Raw genomic sequence first — 19,981 nt, forward strand, 5'->3', positions numbered from 1 at the left:
GCCTATGCTAGGAATGTCATTGGATATACAAGGGATATAAGAAATCTATGTCTCATCAAATTACTAAACAGAGTAATTCATATAAAAACTATAAAAATGTAATACAGAATGAAATGCCAAGTTCTCACTGTAATGTTCTTTTTTGTTTTGGGGGGGTTATGGGCGGGGTTTGTTCTTTTTTGTTTTTTAAAGATTTTATTTATTTACTTGACAGAGGTGACGAGTAGGCAGAGAGGGAGGCAGAGAGAGAGGGGGAAGCAGGCTCCCTGCTGAGCAGAGAGCCCAATGCAGGGCTCGATCCCAGAACCCTGGGATCATGACCTGAGCCAAAGGCAGAGGCTTTAAACCACTGAGCCACCCAGGCACCCCTCACTGTAATGTTCTAAATGATGATGCGATCAGTGAGGGTGAAAGGATATAGCCAGGAAAAGCTTTATGGAAAAGATGGGACTTCTTCTCAAGCTCTCCAAAGATCTGGAAAAAAGGAAGCCATTCCAGGGTAGAAAATCTTCATGAGCAAAAAAGGTCAGAAAAGGTAGAGCCCATCACAACACATGGTCCCCTTTCCCTCTCCCCAACCAAGAAATGATAGTGGAGGAAGATATTGGCAGAATTTCTATGCATGTGGACCATGAATGATAGGATACAAATTATATATATTAAGGAAATCTGTCTTTTAGGAAGATCCAGAAGTAACAACAAGGTGGTTTGGCAGCCATATGGGCCTAAAGATATGTTTTGCTTACCCGCCAATTCTTTTTTTTTTTTTTTAAACTGAATTAGAATGCCTTTCTCCAGTTCAATCACTGCCTTTACCATCCATTATTTTTTTATCCCACAAGTTTCACCGCTTGGTTACTGAAAACAGATGAGTTGCAACCTCTGATTTCAGTCATAACATTCATATAGATTCTTTTTTTTTTTTTTGAGATTTTATTTATTTGACAGAGAGAAAGAGGGACAGCGGGAGGAGGAACATAAGAAGGGGGAGTGGAAGAGGGAAACCAGGCTTTCCGCTGAGCAGGAGGCCCATGCAAGGTTTCGATCCCAGCACCCTGGGATCACGACCTGAGCCAAAGGCAGATGCTTAACCATCTGAGCCACCCAGGCACCCCATTCATATAGATTCTTAAGGAGAAAAACTTGGGGAACTTCTTGGGAAGTGAGAGGGGGCTGGCATTCATTTCTTGCTAGTCTCTTGCTCTTTAATGGGGCTGTAGACCTGAGGCCCTTACATTAAGGATGTAATTGGTTACCTTGAGGAAAAAGATTTCTGCCCTGCTGAGGCCTTGAGAATGGAGAACCAATGAGCTCTAATTTCCTAGGGGCTCTGTAAGAATCTTTCTAATTCTTACCTGTAAAAAACACTCAGGGTCCATTCTTGGACCCTAACACTACCAATAGGTCCAAATTCTGAATATGGAAAAGGCCACTCACTTTGTGAAGATACCAACTTTTTGGAGAGTGAGGTGAAAATTAAAACAACATCTGTAAACTAGAGAATTCTGTAAAATGAAGATTTTTTTTCATGGAAACAGAAGGTAGAATAGTAGTTACCAGGGGTTGGGAGAAGGACAAGATGAGGGTATAGTTTAATGCATACAGAGTTTCAGATATGCAAAGTGAAAAATTTCTAGAGCTCTGCTTCATAACAATGTGAATATTCATAACCCATTTTTGTTGACCACAAAGGATACACTTAAAAATGGCTAAGATGGCAAATTTTATGTTTTGTGTTTCTGCCACAATAAAAAAAAAAAAAAAAAAAGAATTCATCTACTGTAAATTAAGTCATTTGGTCCACAGAATTACTAGGTTAACAAATTTGCTTAGGGTTTCACCTTTGAAAATATCACAGAGTCCAAAGAAATCCTTGGAGAGGAAAAGAATCAGGAAGGGACACAAACCTGGATGAAAGTCATTACATACCAGGAATTGGCTCTGGGACATACTGGAGAGCTAACTTCATTTCACCTCTGTTTTCCGCTTCAAGGGCAATTGGTGCTGTCTGGAAAATGAAGGCTGTTAGTAGGTGTAAGACACAAACAAATTTACTGTTTGTTGGTGCTCTGTTATGGGAGCATAACTGTCCCAATTCTGCGACTATGTATTAACCATGAGTGCCCTGGATTAAAATTTTCTTCCCCATCAGAGCTAAACTGTTGCTTTTATATCTGGGAAAGCTGTGTTATATATCTTGAAAAAACTTGCTTGGTATCCAAAAAACAGCTCTCAGCCTTTAGTCTCACAGATAGTAGAGAAATCAGAATGGCTTTCTTGGGGAGAGGAGAAATGTTCTGGGATGCTTTGGTTTTTATAAAAACACACATTTTTTTATTGGTCACCCAGCCAGCACTTAAAACTATTTATTTGTATTATTCTCTTTGAGTAAGAAGAATGTGGGAAAGTAGGGGGAAGAAAAGCCAAACATTACATTTTCAAAGCTGCATTAACCTGATTATTTCAGATCACATGATGTGAGGTCTCTAAGAATAACAAAGACTGGACAATAATTTTAAAAACGTATGTCTATTGTTTTCGAGTATAAGAGAGATGATTTTATTTTCAGATTCTGGTCCTTTAGAGCCTTATTGTCAAAGCATAGTCATGCATCAGAAATGCAACTGACATTAGTTTAAAAGGAAAAGGTCTTGACATCTTCTAAGGAATTCACACCCAGTGAGTCTTGGGAAAGACTAGAAATAAGTGCTTCATTCTCACCCTCACTCTGAGAATAATTTTAAAAACTGGATTAAACAAATTTATTGGAAGGAGCTGAAGAATTATTAATATAGACAGGACTCAAGTGGACAAAATCTTTGAGCCTGACATTCTCTGCTTTTCACGTTGAGGCATCAGCTATTTTTAAGTAGTGCCAAACTAGAAAAAAGCCTAATGAAAGAGACTAAGAAGCTCAAGCAGAGCTTTTGCCCATCTTGTAGGGCTGGGGAGACAAAAATTGGAGTCTGCAGCCAGCAAGGAATAGCCTTAGAAAATACCCTTGATCAGCAGCTCTCAATGAATGGTCCCCAAGCCATACTCTACATCAGCAATCAGCAATGCCTAGGAACTTCTTGGAAATGCATATTCTTGGGCCCAGATCTTATCAGCTCAGAAACCTTGGGAATAGGGCCTAAAATCTGTGCTTTAGTAAGTCCTTCAGTAGAACGGGACGGATGGTAAAATGTGAGAACTACTTCTCTAGGCTTTCACTTAGAACCTCCAAAGAGTCGTAGCCTAGGAATATGGGCAAGCAAAAACTCCACTGGACCACATGAAAACTGAACCCCAGCTTCCAGTCAGTTCATTCTCAGATTAGATTGTTTATCTCTACTCTGTGTGTCAGAAACAAAAGAAAATCCTCTCAAAATATGCCTAAAATTTTTAATATGCAATGTCTAGTGTGCAATAATAAACAGGCATACCAGGACAAAGGACCAAGTAACCAAACCAAGATAAAAAAATTAGATAAAAGAAACTTACAAATGTTTAAGATACTGGGTTTTCAGACATATACTTTAAATAACTTTGATTAATATATTCATAAAGATAACATTAAGATAGAGAATTTTAGCAGAGAAGTAGTCTATAAAAAATCAAATAAAAATATAAGTCTATAAAATATAATGTTGAGAACTTGTAAGATGGGTGTTTCAGACATAGCAGATAAGAAAATTATTAAACTGAAAGATAAGTTAGCAAAAACTAGCCAGCCTGAAATCTAGAGAGGAAAAGAGAAAAAGAATAGAAAATATCGGAAAGAGCAAAACAGACATATGGTACAGGGGTGTCTGGGTGCCTCAGTCAGCTAAGCATCCACTCTAGATTTTGGCTCAGGTTATGATCTCAGGGCCGTGAGACTGAGTCCTGTGTAGGGTTCCATGCTCAGCATGGAGATTCTCTCTCTCCCTCTCTATTCCTCTTAGCTCCACACACTTGCACAGGCTCTCTCTCTCTAAAAAAAAAACAATAAAATAAGAGAGAGAGACATGTGGTACAAAGTGAAAAGAGACAATTATCCCAAACCTTGGATAACGATTATGAATTAAAATGCAATTATAGTAGCTTTCTCTTATACATTAGATCCCCAACCAGCCAACCAACCAATTAACCAAGTCTGCACATACCTTTCGCTTCAGAGGGTACCACTTTAATTGTTTATTTTGTTTGTTGTCCCAGTCCCAAGTTTCCAAGTCAAGTTCCACTTCCCCTAGAAAACTATTGCGCTTAAATGTATCCCGATGCCAAACGGAGAGGTTCAACTTTTGTGTTTTTAAGATTTGTTTTTCAATTTTATACTGCAGATCAAAGAAGGAAATTAAAGTGGTGAATATTATTATTTTATAACCAAAGTTATGACACAGAGATGAAGAGAAAAATCATCTGCGCAGATCAGGTTTTCTCATTTGTTAGGTTTCAAGTCTCAAAAACATTGCAAAGTCATCTTATTCTAAGTATCTTGTTTCAAAGAGCTAAATCCATCTTTCACAAAAGCTGATTTTCTTTCTGCTTCTGGAAAAGCAAACCACAGTTCAAATATCATAGCCAGTAATAGCTCTCTGAAAACAAAAGCCAACTATTCATTTTTGCTGGATGTTTTTAGTTCAAACTAGATATAACATAAACCCAATTCAGCCTAAAAACACTAATGAAGTTTAATCCTGTGGTCTGTTTTCTACCTAAGGACAAGGTATTTTTTTCTAATAGACTCTATTTTTTAGAACAGTTTTAGATTTATAGCAAAATTAAGCAGAAAGTACAGAGAATTCCCATATATCACTTGCTCCCATTTACACACAACGTCTCCTACTATAGATATCCTGCAACAACAAGGTATTTTTTGAGAGAAGATATATTTGTTTTTTCTTGCTTCATATGGTTAAGTGGAAAATATTTGGCCTCCTTACAGTTTTTATCTAAAATACAGTCAATCCTAGATTATATATAATCATGGAAGGGATAATAGTACTTCTAATCTAAACATAATCTCTATTTGGCTTTATGATGTACTACTTGAATATCCATTTTGGTTGTAGCGGGCTTGCCTTTCTCTGAGTTTACCAGTTAAATTAGCTGGCTTTTCCTGAGTATAGGGTTGAAGTAGCTGACCCAGAAATAGCTAGTGTATGGAGGTACATCATAGTCAAACTGTAATTAAAAAGTGGCTACAGAAAATCCATAAAAAACTGACCCATGAAGGACTGAAAATTAATTTAATTCTGACTCTTTTCTCAGAGGATAATCAAATAGTGGGACAGACTTTTCAGACAGGGGAAATGAGGAACACTTCGTATATTTGTAGTTTTACATTATCATGACTAAGGCAGCCTTAAGCAGTAGGAGGGGGAAAAGGAATATCGGTATTTGAGCCAGGCATACTTTCTATGCATCAGTCCATCCATTTCTCCTTCCAATAAACATTTTTTGAGTATCTATCTGGACACTATATTAAAGGTCAATGTTCATGTGTTTAATGTATCCTAATCACTTTCCACCTATTAACTCTTAATGTTCACAATTACTGAAGCACAGAGGCAGATACTAATATTACCTGCTTTTGGCAGATCTGAAGAACAGACAGGTTAAGTCATTTGCCCAAAAGCACACAGCTGATAAATGACACAGAGTTGGTCCCTGTCCGCCTGCCTGGAACTTACAGTTTAATGGGAAAACAGACAATGAAGCCAGTAGTTAAAGTGCGGAGTGTTAACAAAGCCTTATATAAAACAAGGCACCTAAGGCAGCAGACCCAGGGCGGGAATGGAGGAGTTAAGGACAGCCTCTCACAGGAAGAGGCATTTAAGGCTGGAAGAGGTAGTTCAGGATAGTATGTGGGAAAGAGTTCTCCAGTCTGATAGAACACCAGGTCCAGGAGTGTGAGAAAATGTGCTTCCTTCCCCCAAAGAACAGAAAGCAATCAGGGTGACCTGAACTAAGACTCTGAAAATGGAAAGAGGAGGCTAGAGCTTGGGTTGTAAAGGGACAGATGGCATGGAAAAGTGAGACTTGCCTCTAAGGGCAATGGAAATCCTAAAAGATTGTAGGCAGAGCAATAACATGATCAGAATTACAATTCTGGTAGCTCTTTTAGTTATAGTGGTCCATGTTTTCAGTTATGTATCTTCGAGCAAACTCCTGTTTCTCCAAGTCTCATATGTGAGGGGCAGGTAATATACCCTCCTGGTGGGTATGGAGGGAATGAGGGAGAGAAGGCATACAATGTTCATGGTGTATGGTCTCATGCAAAGCAGTGTCTCAGAACATGTTTATCCTTCCCCTTCTTCTCTCTCCATGACTGACTTCTGTATCTGTATCTGTATCTGTATCTGTAGAGATACTACCCAAGAAGACATAGCTATCAACATAAAAATCACAGTGACAGCTCATCATTTAGGATTTTCCTAGACAGACAGTTCATAGATACCCTCAGTATCTCGTTATACACAGGATTCAAAGTCTTCTTCACTACAAGTGTTTTCTTCTTGCCCATTTTGCCCTTGTCTGGTAACAAATAGGTCTTCACATATCTAATAAGAGAAGTAGACAGACAAGAAGGTCAGAGAAAATAAAAGTGATGTTTCCATCTTTGCCTTGAAAAATGCATTGGTAATTGACAGAAATAATTATTTCATGACAGTAAGAAGAGCAGTTAAGTAATGAATGTTCTCAGCAACACCTTTTATACTTAAAATTGTAAACACATGCAACAGAACTGGTCATTTTATACTGTTTTGAAAAAATTTAAAGACTATTTCTTGAACCCTTTCTTCCTTTGGCCTTACCTGACGTAGGGAGTGAGGCGGACAGACCTCTAATGTAGTGCTTAATTATACTGGCTTGTTTCCTATTGAGAAAAGGCTTTGGTGCTTGAAGAACTTATTTAAAAAGTATTGGTTGGGGTTGGGAGAGGGGGAGGGGGGTTATGGACATTGGGGAGGGTATGTGCTATGGTGAGTGCTGTGAAGTGTGTAAACCTGGCGATTCACAGACCTGTACCCCTGGGGATAAAAATACATTATATGTTTATAAAAAAATAAGAAATAAATTTAAAAAAAATTTTTTTAAAGTATTGTTACTGATTTTTTAAAACAAAAATGATCTCATTTGATCTCAGCACACACATAAGCAAGCCATATTCAATGGGGGAGAAAAGGATACTGACCCCAGCTGTTTTGATAATAAAAGCATAAAGGATTGGGCCTATGCTAGCAAAATAACTAAGAATCTGACTTCTGCACAGGGAAAGCAAAGAATACCATTTAACTTTTGCAAATAAACTGAAATTCAATTAAGTTTGTGATCTAAAAGATGAGCTGGTAATTCCCCCTAAAGTTCTTCTGTAAAATGTAATTTAAATTTAGAAACTACCTCATTCTAGAATCTTAACTGTTTCCACACCACTGAACATTCTCAAGTATGGCCTGGCATGTCTCTGATTTTAGAGAAGTTTGAGTGTCATGGAAAGAGATTGGGGTTTAAGCCCTCATTCTCCATTTTGAAGCTGACTCTCTGAATTTATATAAATAGGTCATTTATCTTCTCTGACCCTGGCTTCCTTATCTGTTAGAAGAATGAATGGGACAAGAGGGCCTCAAAGGTCCCCTCCACTTGAAATATTTTCTGCTTCTCTGACATTTTTATAGCTTATTAAGTTTGGCATATTTATAGAGTAAATAAAACATCATTTCCCCCCAATTTTTCTTCTCAAACATTTCTTTCTGGCACAGTCACACACATACCCACTCTTTAATTTCTTTCTTTCCCAATTTCTACAAGATTATGAATAACTGAGAGAAAACAGTGACTCCAAATTGTACTTACGGGTCTGAGCGCTGTTTTTTAGCATCCGCAGCTGCTAAGTCTTTACACTGGGCCACAAAGACATGTAACTCCTTCAGTGAGTCCACATAGTCGATTGCAAACTGAATATTTCCTTTCACTTCCAGATTGCCAAAGTCTCCACTGTAAACACTCATCACACTGCCGCTTACCTGAAGGCATCGGAAACACGCAGTGTTTTTTCCTATCTTGTTCATGGACCCAATGCAAGGATCACAAATATGACCTGGGCTTGCTACTATTTCTCTAGTTTGCATTTAAAGCAGGTAATAGGGCATAAAGATAGACCAAAACCAACAACCTGACATGATATATGACACGACTAATGTTTTAAGAAAAAGTTGCCTGTAAAAGATACAGATGACAAGTGAAAATGCAAAGTTATTTAGATGCTGGCACATTTCCAAAGCAGGGGGATTTTATGGTAGGGGGCATTCAGAGTTCCATTTTTAGGCATGCTTAGTTTTTAAGATCGTAAAGAAAGAGGATGTGAGAAACCCCAGGGACACAAATCACAGTGACACATTGCTCTATCAAATTTCCAAGGCACTAAAAAGGAATCTTACTATGTTACCCATCCACTGAATCCAGGAAAATGCTTAGTGGGCCATACGCCTTTAGAGGTCAGGAAGGGTAAAGAATGGATGATTGATGAAGACAGTTGAAAGCCTTCCCAAGGCCATACATTTAAGGATCATCAGCAGAAATTCAATTTAAACAGATTCTTTTTTTTAAGTTTGAAAAATGGCAAGCTAGTAAAAATTTAAGGGCAGCTCTATCATTTGGTTAGCATACCTTGTGAGATAGTGTGTATATCAGAGAACTATCTGGATAAGTGTATTTGGGTATATTTCATATATATATATTTCTACACACATACTCCATGCACACAATGACCTCATATTATGAAGGAAGTTCTAGGTAAAGTCAAATTTTCTACATTGAACCTGAACAACTATAGTTAAGGAGCTTTCCTTTTAAAATCCTCTTGTGAGGGCGCCTGGGTGGCTCAGTGGGTTAAGCCGCTGCCTTCAGCTCAGGTCATGATCTCAGGGTCCTGGGATCCGGTCCCACATCGGGCTCTCTGCTCAGCGGAGAGCCTGCTTCCCTTCCTCTCTCTCTGCCTGCCTCTCTTGTGATTTCTCTCTGTCAAATAAATAAATAAAAGCTTAAAAAAATAAAAATAAAATAAAATCCTCTTGTGAGGGGCGCCTGGGTGGCTCAGTAGTTAAGCGTCTGCCTTTGGCTCAGGTCATGATCCCAGGGTCCTGGGATTGAGCCCCACATTGGGCTCCCTGCTCGGTGGGAAGCCTGCTTCTCCCTCTCCCACTCCCCCTGCTTGTGTTTCCTCTCTCGCTGTGTCTTTCTCTGTCAAATCAATAGATAAGAATCTTAAAAATATTAATAAAAATACAAATAATACAAATCCTGTTCTGAATCCTTCCATAAGGCAAAGAATCACTTCTATTCTTTTATGTGAATCAGTACTTTTATTCATCAGGTTTGCCAAAAGACAGGCACAATTCTATGCCAGCAAACAGAAATATAAAACATATGATACAAGTAGACTTTACAAAAGTTACCCCATTTGTTGCACAGAAAAATGTAGCCGTTCATCTTGTTAGAAATTTGGGTTTATTTCTGAAGTACTTACATAAAAAAAATTCATTTGTAATGGATATGAACTCTTTTTATGCTTAAAAAAAAGAAAAACAAAGATTTAGCTAGCTAGAACCTAACTGGGTTAGAGAAAAAGCTTGTGCCCTTGGAATCTGGGAAATACAACAGGGGGCCACTTTATAGCAAGCATGGAGCATGGCAGAGCAAGGTTCAGAGAAGCAGAGAGATATTAACACAGAGGCTTTGTTTACATACAGAAGACAGGGACGTCATGCCAGAGGAGCTGCTAAGATTGGTTAAAGAGCTCGGGCTCTTCTTGTGTCTGCTGAACTGGTAACTGCTCTCTGAGGCTGTATCTGTTTCTCTGTCATCACTCTATAAAACATCATATAAGATACACAAAATTTAAATTCAGAATGAGTGAAGGTCAGCATCTCTCCTTGGAAAAACACAATACCTTGGTATCCCAGATCTATGAACATTTCTGAAGCTCAAAGGACACTCGTGCTAATCACCAGGAAACAGGAGTCGGGATGAAGTGGGTGGTCTATTGTGGACCTCACCTAAGGAGGACAGCAGGGCTTTGCTACCCGAAGAACAAAGTGATTTGTTTTTTTACCTCCAAGGTGGGCCCAGGACGCTACAGAAGTCAGCACTGCTGCAAGCTTTCTTGTCACTCTCTTAATATTGTGCATTTCTGTTATGTGGAGAACTTTATTGATATATATGAGAAGTTAACTTTACCCAGACAACAAACGGTCTAAGATTTACTGTCAAAATATAAAATGTCATCCTTAATTCCTCTCGTTATTAACACAGCCTTAACATCCCTAAAAATCAAATCTTTTACTGGAGACACTATTAAACTAGAAAAAATAAATGCTAGTGTGATCTGTTTAAACTAAAAGTTATATACACACAAATTTTAAAAATTTTAAACCACCTCTTATGTAATTCCATAGTGCTATTGTGTTTATCTTTTTATTGTTGTAGGGAAGTATATACTAAATTATATTTTTTAAGTGTATTCAACTCTACCCACATTAGAGTCTAATACATTTTTTGAAAAAAAAAGTAACAAAGATACTTATTTTAAATATGTCCCATGAAATATTTACCTAGTTCAAAAAAAGGGGGGGGCGATAGTACATTTTATTATCTTTAGAGCTGAAGTTTACTAGGTGGTAGCTTTCAAAATCTATGATTCAGAATGAGCTCCTCTGGGGGTTAGAGAGTTTTTGGAACAGTTCAGTGGAGTTAGGGAAACACCTTTATGGAGGAGTTAGTACATGCCAGCGTTTCCCAGAGCCATGCAATTATGTATCATAAAACAGATGCCAATTCTAATGCAGATTAAGGAAGGAGTTGAAGAAAAATAAAATTTATCACTTATATGGATAAGAAACTCTCCCTCAAGGATTAAAAAAACCCACACCACCATGTGTCCATTACCACCTTCTCTCCCCACATGCTGGCAGCACGTACTGTTTCCCTCTATTTCAGCACGTACTATGCTCTACCTAGTGTATCAGGACACTAGTAAATTACTGAGGGATGGGATCCTGTCTTGTTGAACCGGAACGCCGATTTCCACGTAGCAGGAATTCAATGAACGTGACTGATGCTAAGCCTCAAAGAGAGAGTGGACGGAGGAGCAAGGCCTCGCTTCATGTCCATTTCCTTTAACATTCAGTCTGACCTACGTGCTTTGAAAGGTAAAATTCTACAGCTTTATTTGACATCTCCGATACACAAACTCAAGCAATTTGGACTCTCTACTGTGTGGAGCCATGAGGTGGCACATTAAAACTGATGGAGGAGAAAATGGAAGACCAGGAACTGGGGTCGCTTGCCTCTGAAGTAATTACACACCTCGCTCATATGACCAACCAAGACCAAAAACCTATTTACAAAGGTGTGAAAGCAAGAACTCATTGAGGCTGCCTACTGTTGGCTTCCAACTAATGATTTAGTTTCAAAGAATGAGTGATTTATTTCAAAGGAACTGTAACCTGGCTGGTAAGCATATGGAAGGGTATGTATTTGCAGATACAGCTCCTTTAAGGCCCAAGAATAGACAGAAGGTTGCCCAGGAGGTCAGGGAGGTGGTACCTGATTAGCGTGCTGTCTAGAACTTTCTTCACCTTTCATCTACTAAGAGATATTTGAGGATAATGCTTTTTAGTTCACCCTCAAAAATCAGACCCAAACTGCAAATAGTAAGAGCTAGGATTTACTGGTATTCACTATGTGTCAGGCACTCCACCGTATGTTCCCCCCACATTATCTTGCTGACTCTTCATAGCCTAATGAGACAGGACTAGGAAACCAGACTCAGGGACATTAAGGAACTTGCCTGGAGTCACACACACCAAATTAGTAGCACAGCCAGCGCTAGGAATGTCTGACTCCAAGATCCTAACTACTCTGGCTAGAACATGGAATTTTTTTTTTTTTTTTTGCTTTTTAAGTTTTTATTTTAATTCAGATTAGTTAACATTCAGTGTTGTATTAGTTTCAGGTGTTCAATATAGTGATTCAACAATTCCATATATCACCCAGGGCTCATCACAAGTGCACTCCTTCTTCTCCATCCCCTGTTTAACCCATCCCTCCACCCACAACATGGAAGCTTAATTAAGTCAAAGGACCTGAGTTCAAGTCCTAGATCTACTTTTTAGCAGCTGTTGGATTTGGGGGAAAGTGGTTTAACCTCTCTCAAGCACTCCCCTCTTTAAAAAAATGGAGAAAATTGTACCAAACACGTTTAGTTGGTGAGAGTTAGATGTCAGAATGAATATTAAGTGTCTGGTGTTTACAAAGTACTGAGTGAATAGCAAGATAATAATCCTGTTCCAGCCTGAGACAGCAGGTGTAATGGCTAACCAAGATAATCAGATGCAGGCTCCATCCTGATTCGACCCCTTTCTAGCTGAGTGAGGTTACTCACCTCTCGCAGTGCCCCCTTATCTGTAATACCTGGTAATAATGATGGTGCCTACCTTCCAGGCATGTTGGACGATGAAATGAGATAATGTATGTCAACTGCCTACACCCAACTGATATCCTTATAGTCTATTGTGTCCTTGTCATTTTACTACTTTAACAAATGCTTCCAAGCTATTCATGCTACCTAGATGAAGCTCTCACAGATCAGCTCTACTGGAAACTACAGAGTGGTTAGCTCACGCCAACATATTTCTGCCTGGATTTCTTATTTTGTACCCACTTTGAAACAAAAGTCACATTCCAAAAATCAATGCAACTTGACTTCACCATAAAATGAGTTACTGTTTGAGTCAAATGAGACATGCCTTGCCTTGTTCCAGGATCAACAATACTGCCTCTATTGATAGGAAAGGCAGGGGTCAGTCCTGCTGACCTCTTTGGTCCCTGCCACCGCTGAATACAAACACACCAACCTTGGCATAGCAAATGCACCTATTTGGTTCTGTTTTTCTGAAATTACAGAAGACAAACTTGCCTCATCTTGGAGAAATGCTGGAACGGACTTGCTCATCCTTTTGAGTTTGTCAGGGTGGGAAAATGGATTATCAGGTTGTGAAGGCACTGTGGAAACTAAACAGCAGCATTTCCATTCAAAATTGTCCTCACATTATCAAACAAACATAAAGCATAAGTTGAAAACACATTTTTCTTTTATCTATGAACGAGACATTTTTGCAAAAAGGTTAAAGGTACAATAGTTCACATGCACAGGATAAGATAAGCAACATGCAGTTTTCATAAATTATACAGAGAACTGGCAAGGAGTTGAACCAATGGAAAATAACAATTAAAGACCATTAGTTTTCATTAATCTGGAGCTGGATTTGAATTATATTAAAACATACTGCCGCTGTGAATGGGCGCTCACTTATTTCCCACACCAGAGATTGGAAGCACAAGATGTGTGATTTATTGGTTCATCTCCTTGGGATGTATTTTTAAAACATGCCACAGGCTGGAAAACTATTTCATTGGACAGCAAGGATCTCCGGACACAACTCAATCATAACAGTGTCCTGGCTATTGAGTGTGGAAGGGACGGCTTATTTGTTCAGTGATTGTGGGGATTCTTCTCTGATAATGTTTCTCACTCAGAATTATGAAAGACTATGAGCTCAAACTATTTATCTTTTGAAAACAGATTATTTAGATACTTTTGTGATAGAAAGGTACAGTGCCCAGTACAGAGTATGCTCTATATAACTATGTGCTAAAAAGTAAGTATTATCTGATAATGTTTAAATTGCCTTTTTGATGTGATATAAATATACTGTCTTGGTTTTTACCAGTGAAACAGATACCAGAAAAATAGATAAAAATAAAATTATATTTCTATATATAACTCAAGAGACTCAAAGTCAGCCCTAAGCATTAGCTAAATTCATCTTCAATTAAAAGAAAATTAATGAAGGAAAACTGAAAATTGAACTATACATAATAAATATTTGTTTATTCACATAGTAGTTCTCATCTAGCCTTTGGCTCTCAAATGTATCAAAATCCATTTACAGTGACTCACAAGATGATACCTGCTTTAATCACTACCCATTAAACAGCATTGTGTATGTGGGTATATTTTGGTGACTTGCACTGCAGGAGTATAAGGTTAGGTCCCATGAGGACACAGTAGAGCCCAATGAGTATGCAAAAACTTTTTATCATAGTACTGCTGCCTATTATTTTCAAAATTCATATCTGCTACTCAAAGTAGCCAGTTTTACAAATATTAGGCTCTAGTTATTTATGTCTTGATCATGTATTTCAACTTTGTTTTGTGGTAAAAATACACTCTTCAGTAGAGGAAAGAAATAATCTCAGCCCATACATTAAGAGTCATCTTGGAAAATACCATAAAAAAGAGAGAAATTAATCCACCCAGAATTCAGCACATGATTAGCCTATGTGGCCTGACCTAACTAAGCTCGGTCATGAGCAAAGACACAGATACATTGGCATATATGTCCATGTCCATGCATTGTTTTCACTCCTCGGGCTAAATGTTGAACAAAACCTAACAAGATAAAAACAAGATGACCAAACTTGAGTATCTGCCAGTTCAAAAGCAACTGGAGAAACCTCTGTATCCAACAGCCCCGAGGGACACAAGTCTTGGCTCCTCTGCAGCAGCTGGGCAGAGAACATGCAACAGGGGCCGAAACCTGGATTGTCTTTTTGCCTAGGTGCTTCTTCAGAACTGCTCAGGTCACAGGCCAAAGCTCAGCGCCTTCACCTCTGGCAGGCAGACCTCACGAGAAAAGTTTCAGATTTCAGGCTAGATGTCAGGCCTTCTAGCATCAGCACCTTGTTTCTCTATCAAATGGCTCCTTCATTTAGCTGCTCTTCTCATTAAGACTTATTAGCACATCCAGACTATTGGGCAACTATTAATAAATTCTCATGCTCTCCTAAGGGCAGACATGTGTATCATTATCTTCATACCTCCAGTGCCCAGCATTATGCAACCAGGCTGAAACTGGGAAGCTAAGAAGACACATACGCATATCTGCATGCTTTGCTGGGCCCCACAGACACCTTTTTAATGTGCTATTTGTCCCGGAGACAAAAGTCAGCATCAAGAACAGCGATCTTAAGATTGAACAGAAAAGAGTAAACGATCATTATCTTTGACTCATGGTGAGTATTAATTAGTGGATGGACATTAGCCACCACAAGTATATGCTTATTTTTTAAAATTCAGATGTTCACTTGCTTTATAGCAATTGAATATATACTGAGTCCTGCTTTGAACCTCAGAGCTTAAACCCTGGACATGATACAATTTGCTTCCATAGGTATGGAAAGAGGCATACACAATCATAACGCACACTAACTGTAAAAGCACAATTCTTTCTTAGGCCCAAATACATTATAAATTGTTTCATGTCTACAGTCTTATGTAAAGGCCACAAGAAATCCAATACTCGAGACCAGACTGCAACATAAGGCCAAGTGATAACAGAAGGTGCCAACTTCATTTTAAGAAAAGACTCAAAGGGCAGAGAGTCTTACAGAACTACACATATATATTTATATATAGTACATATATATGTCTGCATAAAAAATTTTAAAATACGTAACTCCCCCATAGTGAAACCACGGATTAATCTTTCAACACTAGCTTTCAACTACACATATATATTTATATATAGTACATATATATGTCTGCATAAAAAATTTTAAAATATGTAACTCCCCCATAGTGAAACCACGGATTAATCTTTCAACACTAGCGGCAGGAAAATATTTTTCATAAAACCCTTGTCAGAATGAAAGAGTTTTGTAAGCTGCAAGAGTTTTAGTACCAATAACAAATACTGTGTGATTAGTAGTGTTAGTTATTTCAGTATATTTAACACCATGTAAAGTGGCAACATTTAGTCATTTGTGAGAAAGATCCTGCTACTCACTTCCTGGTATGCACTCATTTGTGTCTGGTTCCTGATCTGCTTTTTGATCTACTCAGAAAAGCAACATTGAGAATAAATACCATTTTATAAGAAGGAGTAAAGAGACATGAAAGTAAGGCTCACATGTCAGTTTCACAACAGAGACTGCAGAATACATCTGACAGGTTTTCAGCTTCCTTTTATCTGTTCCCCAGAGTGACTCTTCATTACCTCCTTCAGGGGTCTCCTATTCAACTAAAAATCCAACATCCAGCATAGATGTCTGGCATCTTTCCACTAAGTCACTGAGCCACACATAGCTTGGATGGAAGGAGCACAGTATTAGGAGTAACAAAGCTGCGCTTCTAGTTGCTACCACCCCCTCAACTCCCCGCGCCCCACTGACCAACAAGCTATAGGATCGTAGACAAGTCACCTCATTTCTCTGAGCTTTTCTTATCTGCAAATGAAAATCTCTGCCCCGCCTACTTTCACAAAGTTGTTATAAGCATAAAATGAAAAAGACAAAACTATGACACAAAAGTAAGCAATGACCTTTGAGGAGTTCTGATGCTACATTTTATGGGGAAAGCTCAGTTCATAGACATTTTTTATTATTATAGTAAAGGCAATTTAGAAAACACAATTCCGGTGTACAAATATAAATTACATATTTGCATAAACACTCAACTATAAAAATCAGACTCATTTCCATCTCTTCCCCCACTATGCCACTATTACCCTGTATATTTTATAAGTAAACCACATAATACTCAATCCGTTGACAAACTTTAAGATCTTCTGGGCTCCTCAATATTCAGAACCAGTTAATTTTACCTTAGTCTATATTTAGCTATTTAAATGAGCCAAGGCAGGATCCTGACTCTGGTTCTGGGACTCTTCCCTTTGAAGTTAAAGCTTTACCAGCTATGCCCAGAGAGCTCCAAATGCTGTGACATAAGAAAAATACAGGAATAAATTAACCCAGAACCCACCCGATGCTTCCTGCCCTCACAAGGAGTTCTGCAAGTCAGAGTAGCAAAAATCAGCTCATACCCATAGAAATACAATTTCCTCTTTATAGAAACCCTCGCTTCCCAAAGGTCTCTGATGCGATCCTTACAACAGTATCACCAGCAGAAGACTTGAGAATATAAATAGTTAGTATTAAATGCATCAAGTCAGAACCATTTTATAATAACTTAGGCACCATTCATCGCATAGTGGCAAATGACGTTCTTCTATTTATCCAACAGCTGCGTCCCAGTGACTGCCCAAACCGCCCCAGAACCTAATACACAGACAGACATGCAAATACATAAAGATATTTACCATCTTCAGCACTACGTACTAATTCTTCTGGCAGATTATCTACTTTTGCTTGATCTGTTCAGGAGAAATTAACAAATGGTTAACACGGCTGACCCTTGGCGAGAGAGAACAATGAGACTGTCCCTGGAAGCCCCCGGAGTTGGAAGCAATTAGTCAAGATGCAGTAAGGGGTGCAACCAAGATGTCTTCCCCCAAATACTTTCTCTTTAGATTAGCTACTTGAACCAGTGCCATAGCGGGAGCTCCCATTTCAGCCCCGATGCAGCTTACATCAGCACACTGCTGCACACGGACTCCCCAGGGTTAGAGGGTTAGCTAAGAGCAAGCAATCGGCCAGCAGCAGGAGAAAACACAGGGCGGCAACAGCCTCTCTATTCTTCTGGAAAGGGTAAGATGCTAGCCATGACTAACACCTTCTCAAACCCATGGTCATTAGCAAATATTTCTGTGCATGCATCATCGTTTGTGTATGCCTCTGGGAGCCTTGCTTGGGAAGTCAACTGAAGAGATGTAACTGGGGACCAGCTGCTAAGTGGAATCTTGGCAGGCTCGTGTGAGAGTGGGTATCGGTATTTGGAAGGGAGCGTGCAGGAATACCCGTCAGCTGATGGTGATTTTTTTTTTTTAACCCTGCACATTCCTGAGTATTTTAAAGCTGCACCATGGAAATAGCCCCATGCTTCACAGGCAAGAGGTTTGCTAAACTGGACAGTTTTTGCTGAGTTTTTTGTTTTTTGGATTTTTTCCCCCTCCGGACCCATCAGGAAGAACAATTAGGGCCGTCCAACAAAGGGCAGGATTCGCTTTCTGTGGGAGCATTCAGGCGGATGTGGGGAGGTTGGCCACCTGTTGAGGAGGCTTTATAGGGAATTCCTGCATTGGGGGGTATTTAAAATGGATGACATTCAAGGTCACTTCCAACCCTGAGATTCCAAGATCTCTGGTAGGGATAGAACTGCATTCCAAAATGGGAATACTGTCCTCAGAACCCTGAAAATCTCTGATTTTTAGGAATCATTTAATAGAGTGGATTTTCCCCCCTTTCTTTTTAAATTCTGACTTTTTAGTTTCAAATGCAGATAGCTGAAGCATAGTCTAAACATGACAATGTTCAACTTTCAAGCATATGAGTGTGGCAGTGATTAACTTTCATTCAGTAACTTTTCTCATGACCCTCTGCACTCCTAGGGGTGCCTCTTAGCTTAAAAACAATTAAGAGCAAACCCTCTAGAAGTCAGGATTTCTAAGTAAACTTGCAAGCCATACATATATATGTGAGTGTGTGTGTGTGTGTGTGTGTGTGTGTGTATAACGCTTTATGTTAGTACTCAAGAAGTCCTTCACCAATTACAGGAGCAGCTGGGGGGACAGTGCACCTAATGTGTTGCAGGCCAGGTAGAAGCCTTTGGGCTTCTAGTTCCAGTATCCAAAAGAAATGTGTGAAAAGAAGGGATAAAAGAGAAAGGACAGTCCTTGAAGCTAGGGACCAACTCATCTCCGTATCATGCAAAACTCATCAGACATCCAACACTGTCATATATAAGACGGTCACTTCATAAATGTTCTTGATAGCAGACTATTGATTCAGATTCACAGCTCTGCTGCGTGACACTAAACAAGGTACTTTACCTCTCTGAGCTTCATTTGCCTCATCTGTAAAATGGGAATAACCATCATCTCTCGCAGGGTTCCGTACGCCAGTTACATGAAATAATGCATGTGAAATACTTAGCCACGTCTTGGCACACAGTGCTCAATAAAGGTTAGCTATTCTTACTAGAACCACCAGCTACTCCAGTCTTTTAAAACTCACTGGACTTGAAACGCTTGAGCTGGGATTCTTCAATCCAAGGAAACCTAGTGGTCTAGTAACCAAACCTCAGGCACTATTTTGAAGGTTCCAGTCACTGTAGGATGAGCTGCTTCTGCTCACTCTGGAAAGGTTACGGTCATCTGTTAACCCCCGCCTCAGGGGCTTCAGTGCACGAAAGCATGCAGTGAGGCCACAGAAAAGCACATGAGCATTTTAAAGCTTAGACGGGGGGCGTGAACAATGGGGCAACCTTTATTCTCACTTGGTGAATCTGATGAAATGTCTTCTAGACTTTTGGAAGGCATTTTCCTAGCAGCACTCCTTTCCAAAGTTTTCAAGACAGGACTGGGTTCTTCTTCTGAACCTGTTACGAGACACAATTGTTGAACCCTGTGCAATACAAAAAAGATCCAAAAAATCCTAACTCTTAATAACCAATGGACGTTGGTATTGTAGGTGGAGAGTCAGAAGCCTCTGTACTTTTATTTACTCTATGAAATACTTCTCAGAAAAAAAAGCAAAATTTCTCCATCTTTGCAGATCCTTTAAAAACCATTTTCCTAGTCCAGAAGTATTTGCAAGCATAAATCATAAAGGAACAAGATAACCACATGAATAGAAAAGTGATCTCTGAGCCATCTACACCTCTATTTTAGGCCTATGATTTGTTCTGTGCCAGACTTTGAATCTTTCCACTTCACTTCTAGCTTTTGAAGACAACCACAAAGTGGTTTTAGGAGCATTAAAACAATTAGCTGAAAACCATAGAAGGCAGGATTCAGATGTTTAACATCTGTGTATAATCAGGTACACAGATGGGTGAATTCTCCAAATCAACGATTGCAGGCCCTTGGGGATTCATGAGCTAGTAAAATTTCTAACAAAATTTTGGGAAATCACACGAGGTAGTCAACTTTTTACTTTATTATGTCATTTTAAAGTGTTTAGGGGGGTTCTATCATGTACTAATAACTATATATTT

General features: G+C 39.0%; 1 protein-coding gene across 20 annotated transcripts in view; it reads right to left on the reverse strand.

The window, feature by feature from the left end:
* Nucleotides 1–19,981, reverse strand: part of SYTL2 (synaptotagmin like 2) — a 133,920-nt gene that overhangs the window by 11,796 nt on the left and 102,143 nt on the right. For 8 of the 20 annotated variants that reach the window (XM_046014430.1, XM_046014429.1, XM_046014438.1 and 5 more), the window contains 9 exons: nt 19,262–19,363; nt 17,187–17,240; nt 15,876–15,923; nt 12,944–13,038; nt 9,715–9,834; nt 7,822–7,991; nt 6,425–6,527; nt 4,128–4,298; nt 1,930–2,008 (listed from right to left, as the gene is read on the reverse strand). In XM_046014430.1, the coding sequence (XP_045870386.1) occupies nt 1,930–2,008; nt 4,128–4,298; nt 6,425–6,527; nt 7,822–7,991; nt 9,715–9,834; nt 12,944–13,038; nt 15,876–15,923; nt 17,187–17,240; nt 19,262–19,363 (942 nt within the window). The other 12 variants (XM_046014435.1, XM_046014434.1, XM_046014440.1 and 9 more) reach the window with 7 other exon arrangements.

This window comes from Meles meles, chromosome 8 (genome assembly GCF_922984935.1).
Source record: "Meles meles chromosome 8, mMelMel3.1 paternal haplotype, whole genome shotgun sequence".
NCBI lineage: Eukaryota > Metazoa > Chordata > Mammalia > Carnivora > Mustelidae > Meles > Meles meles.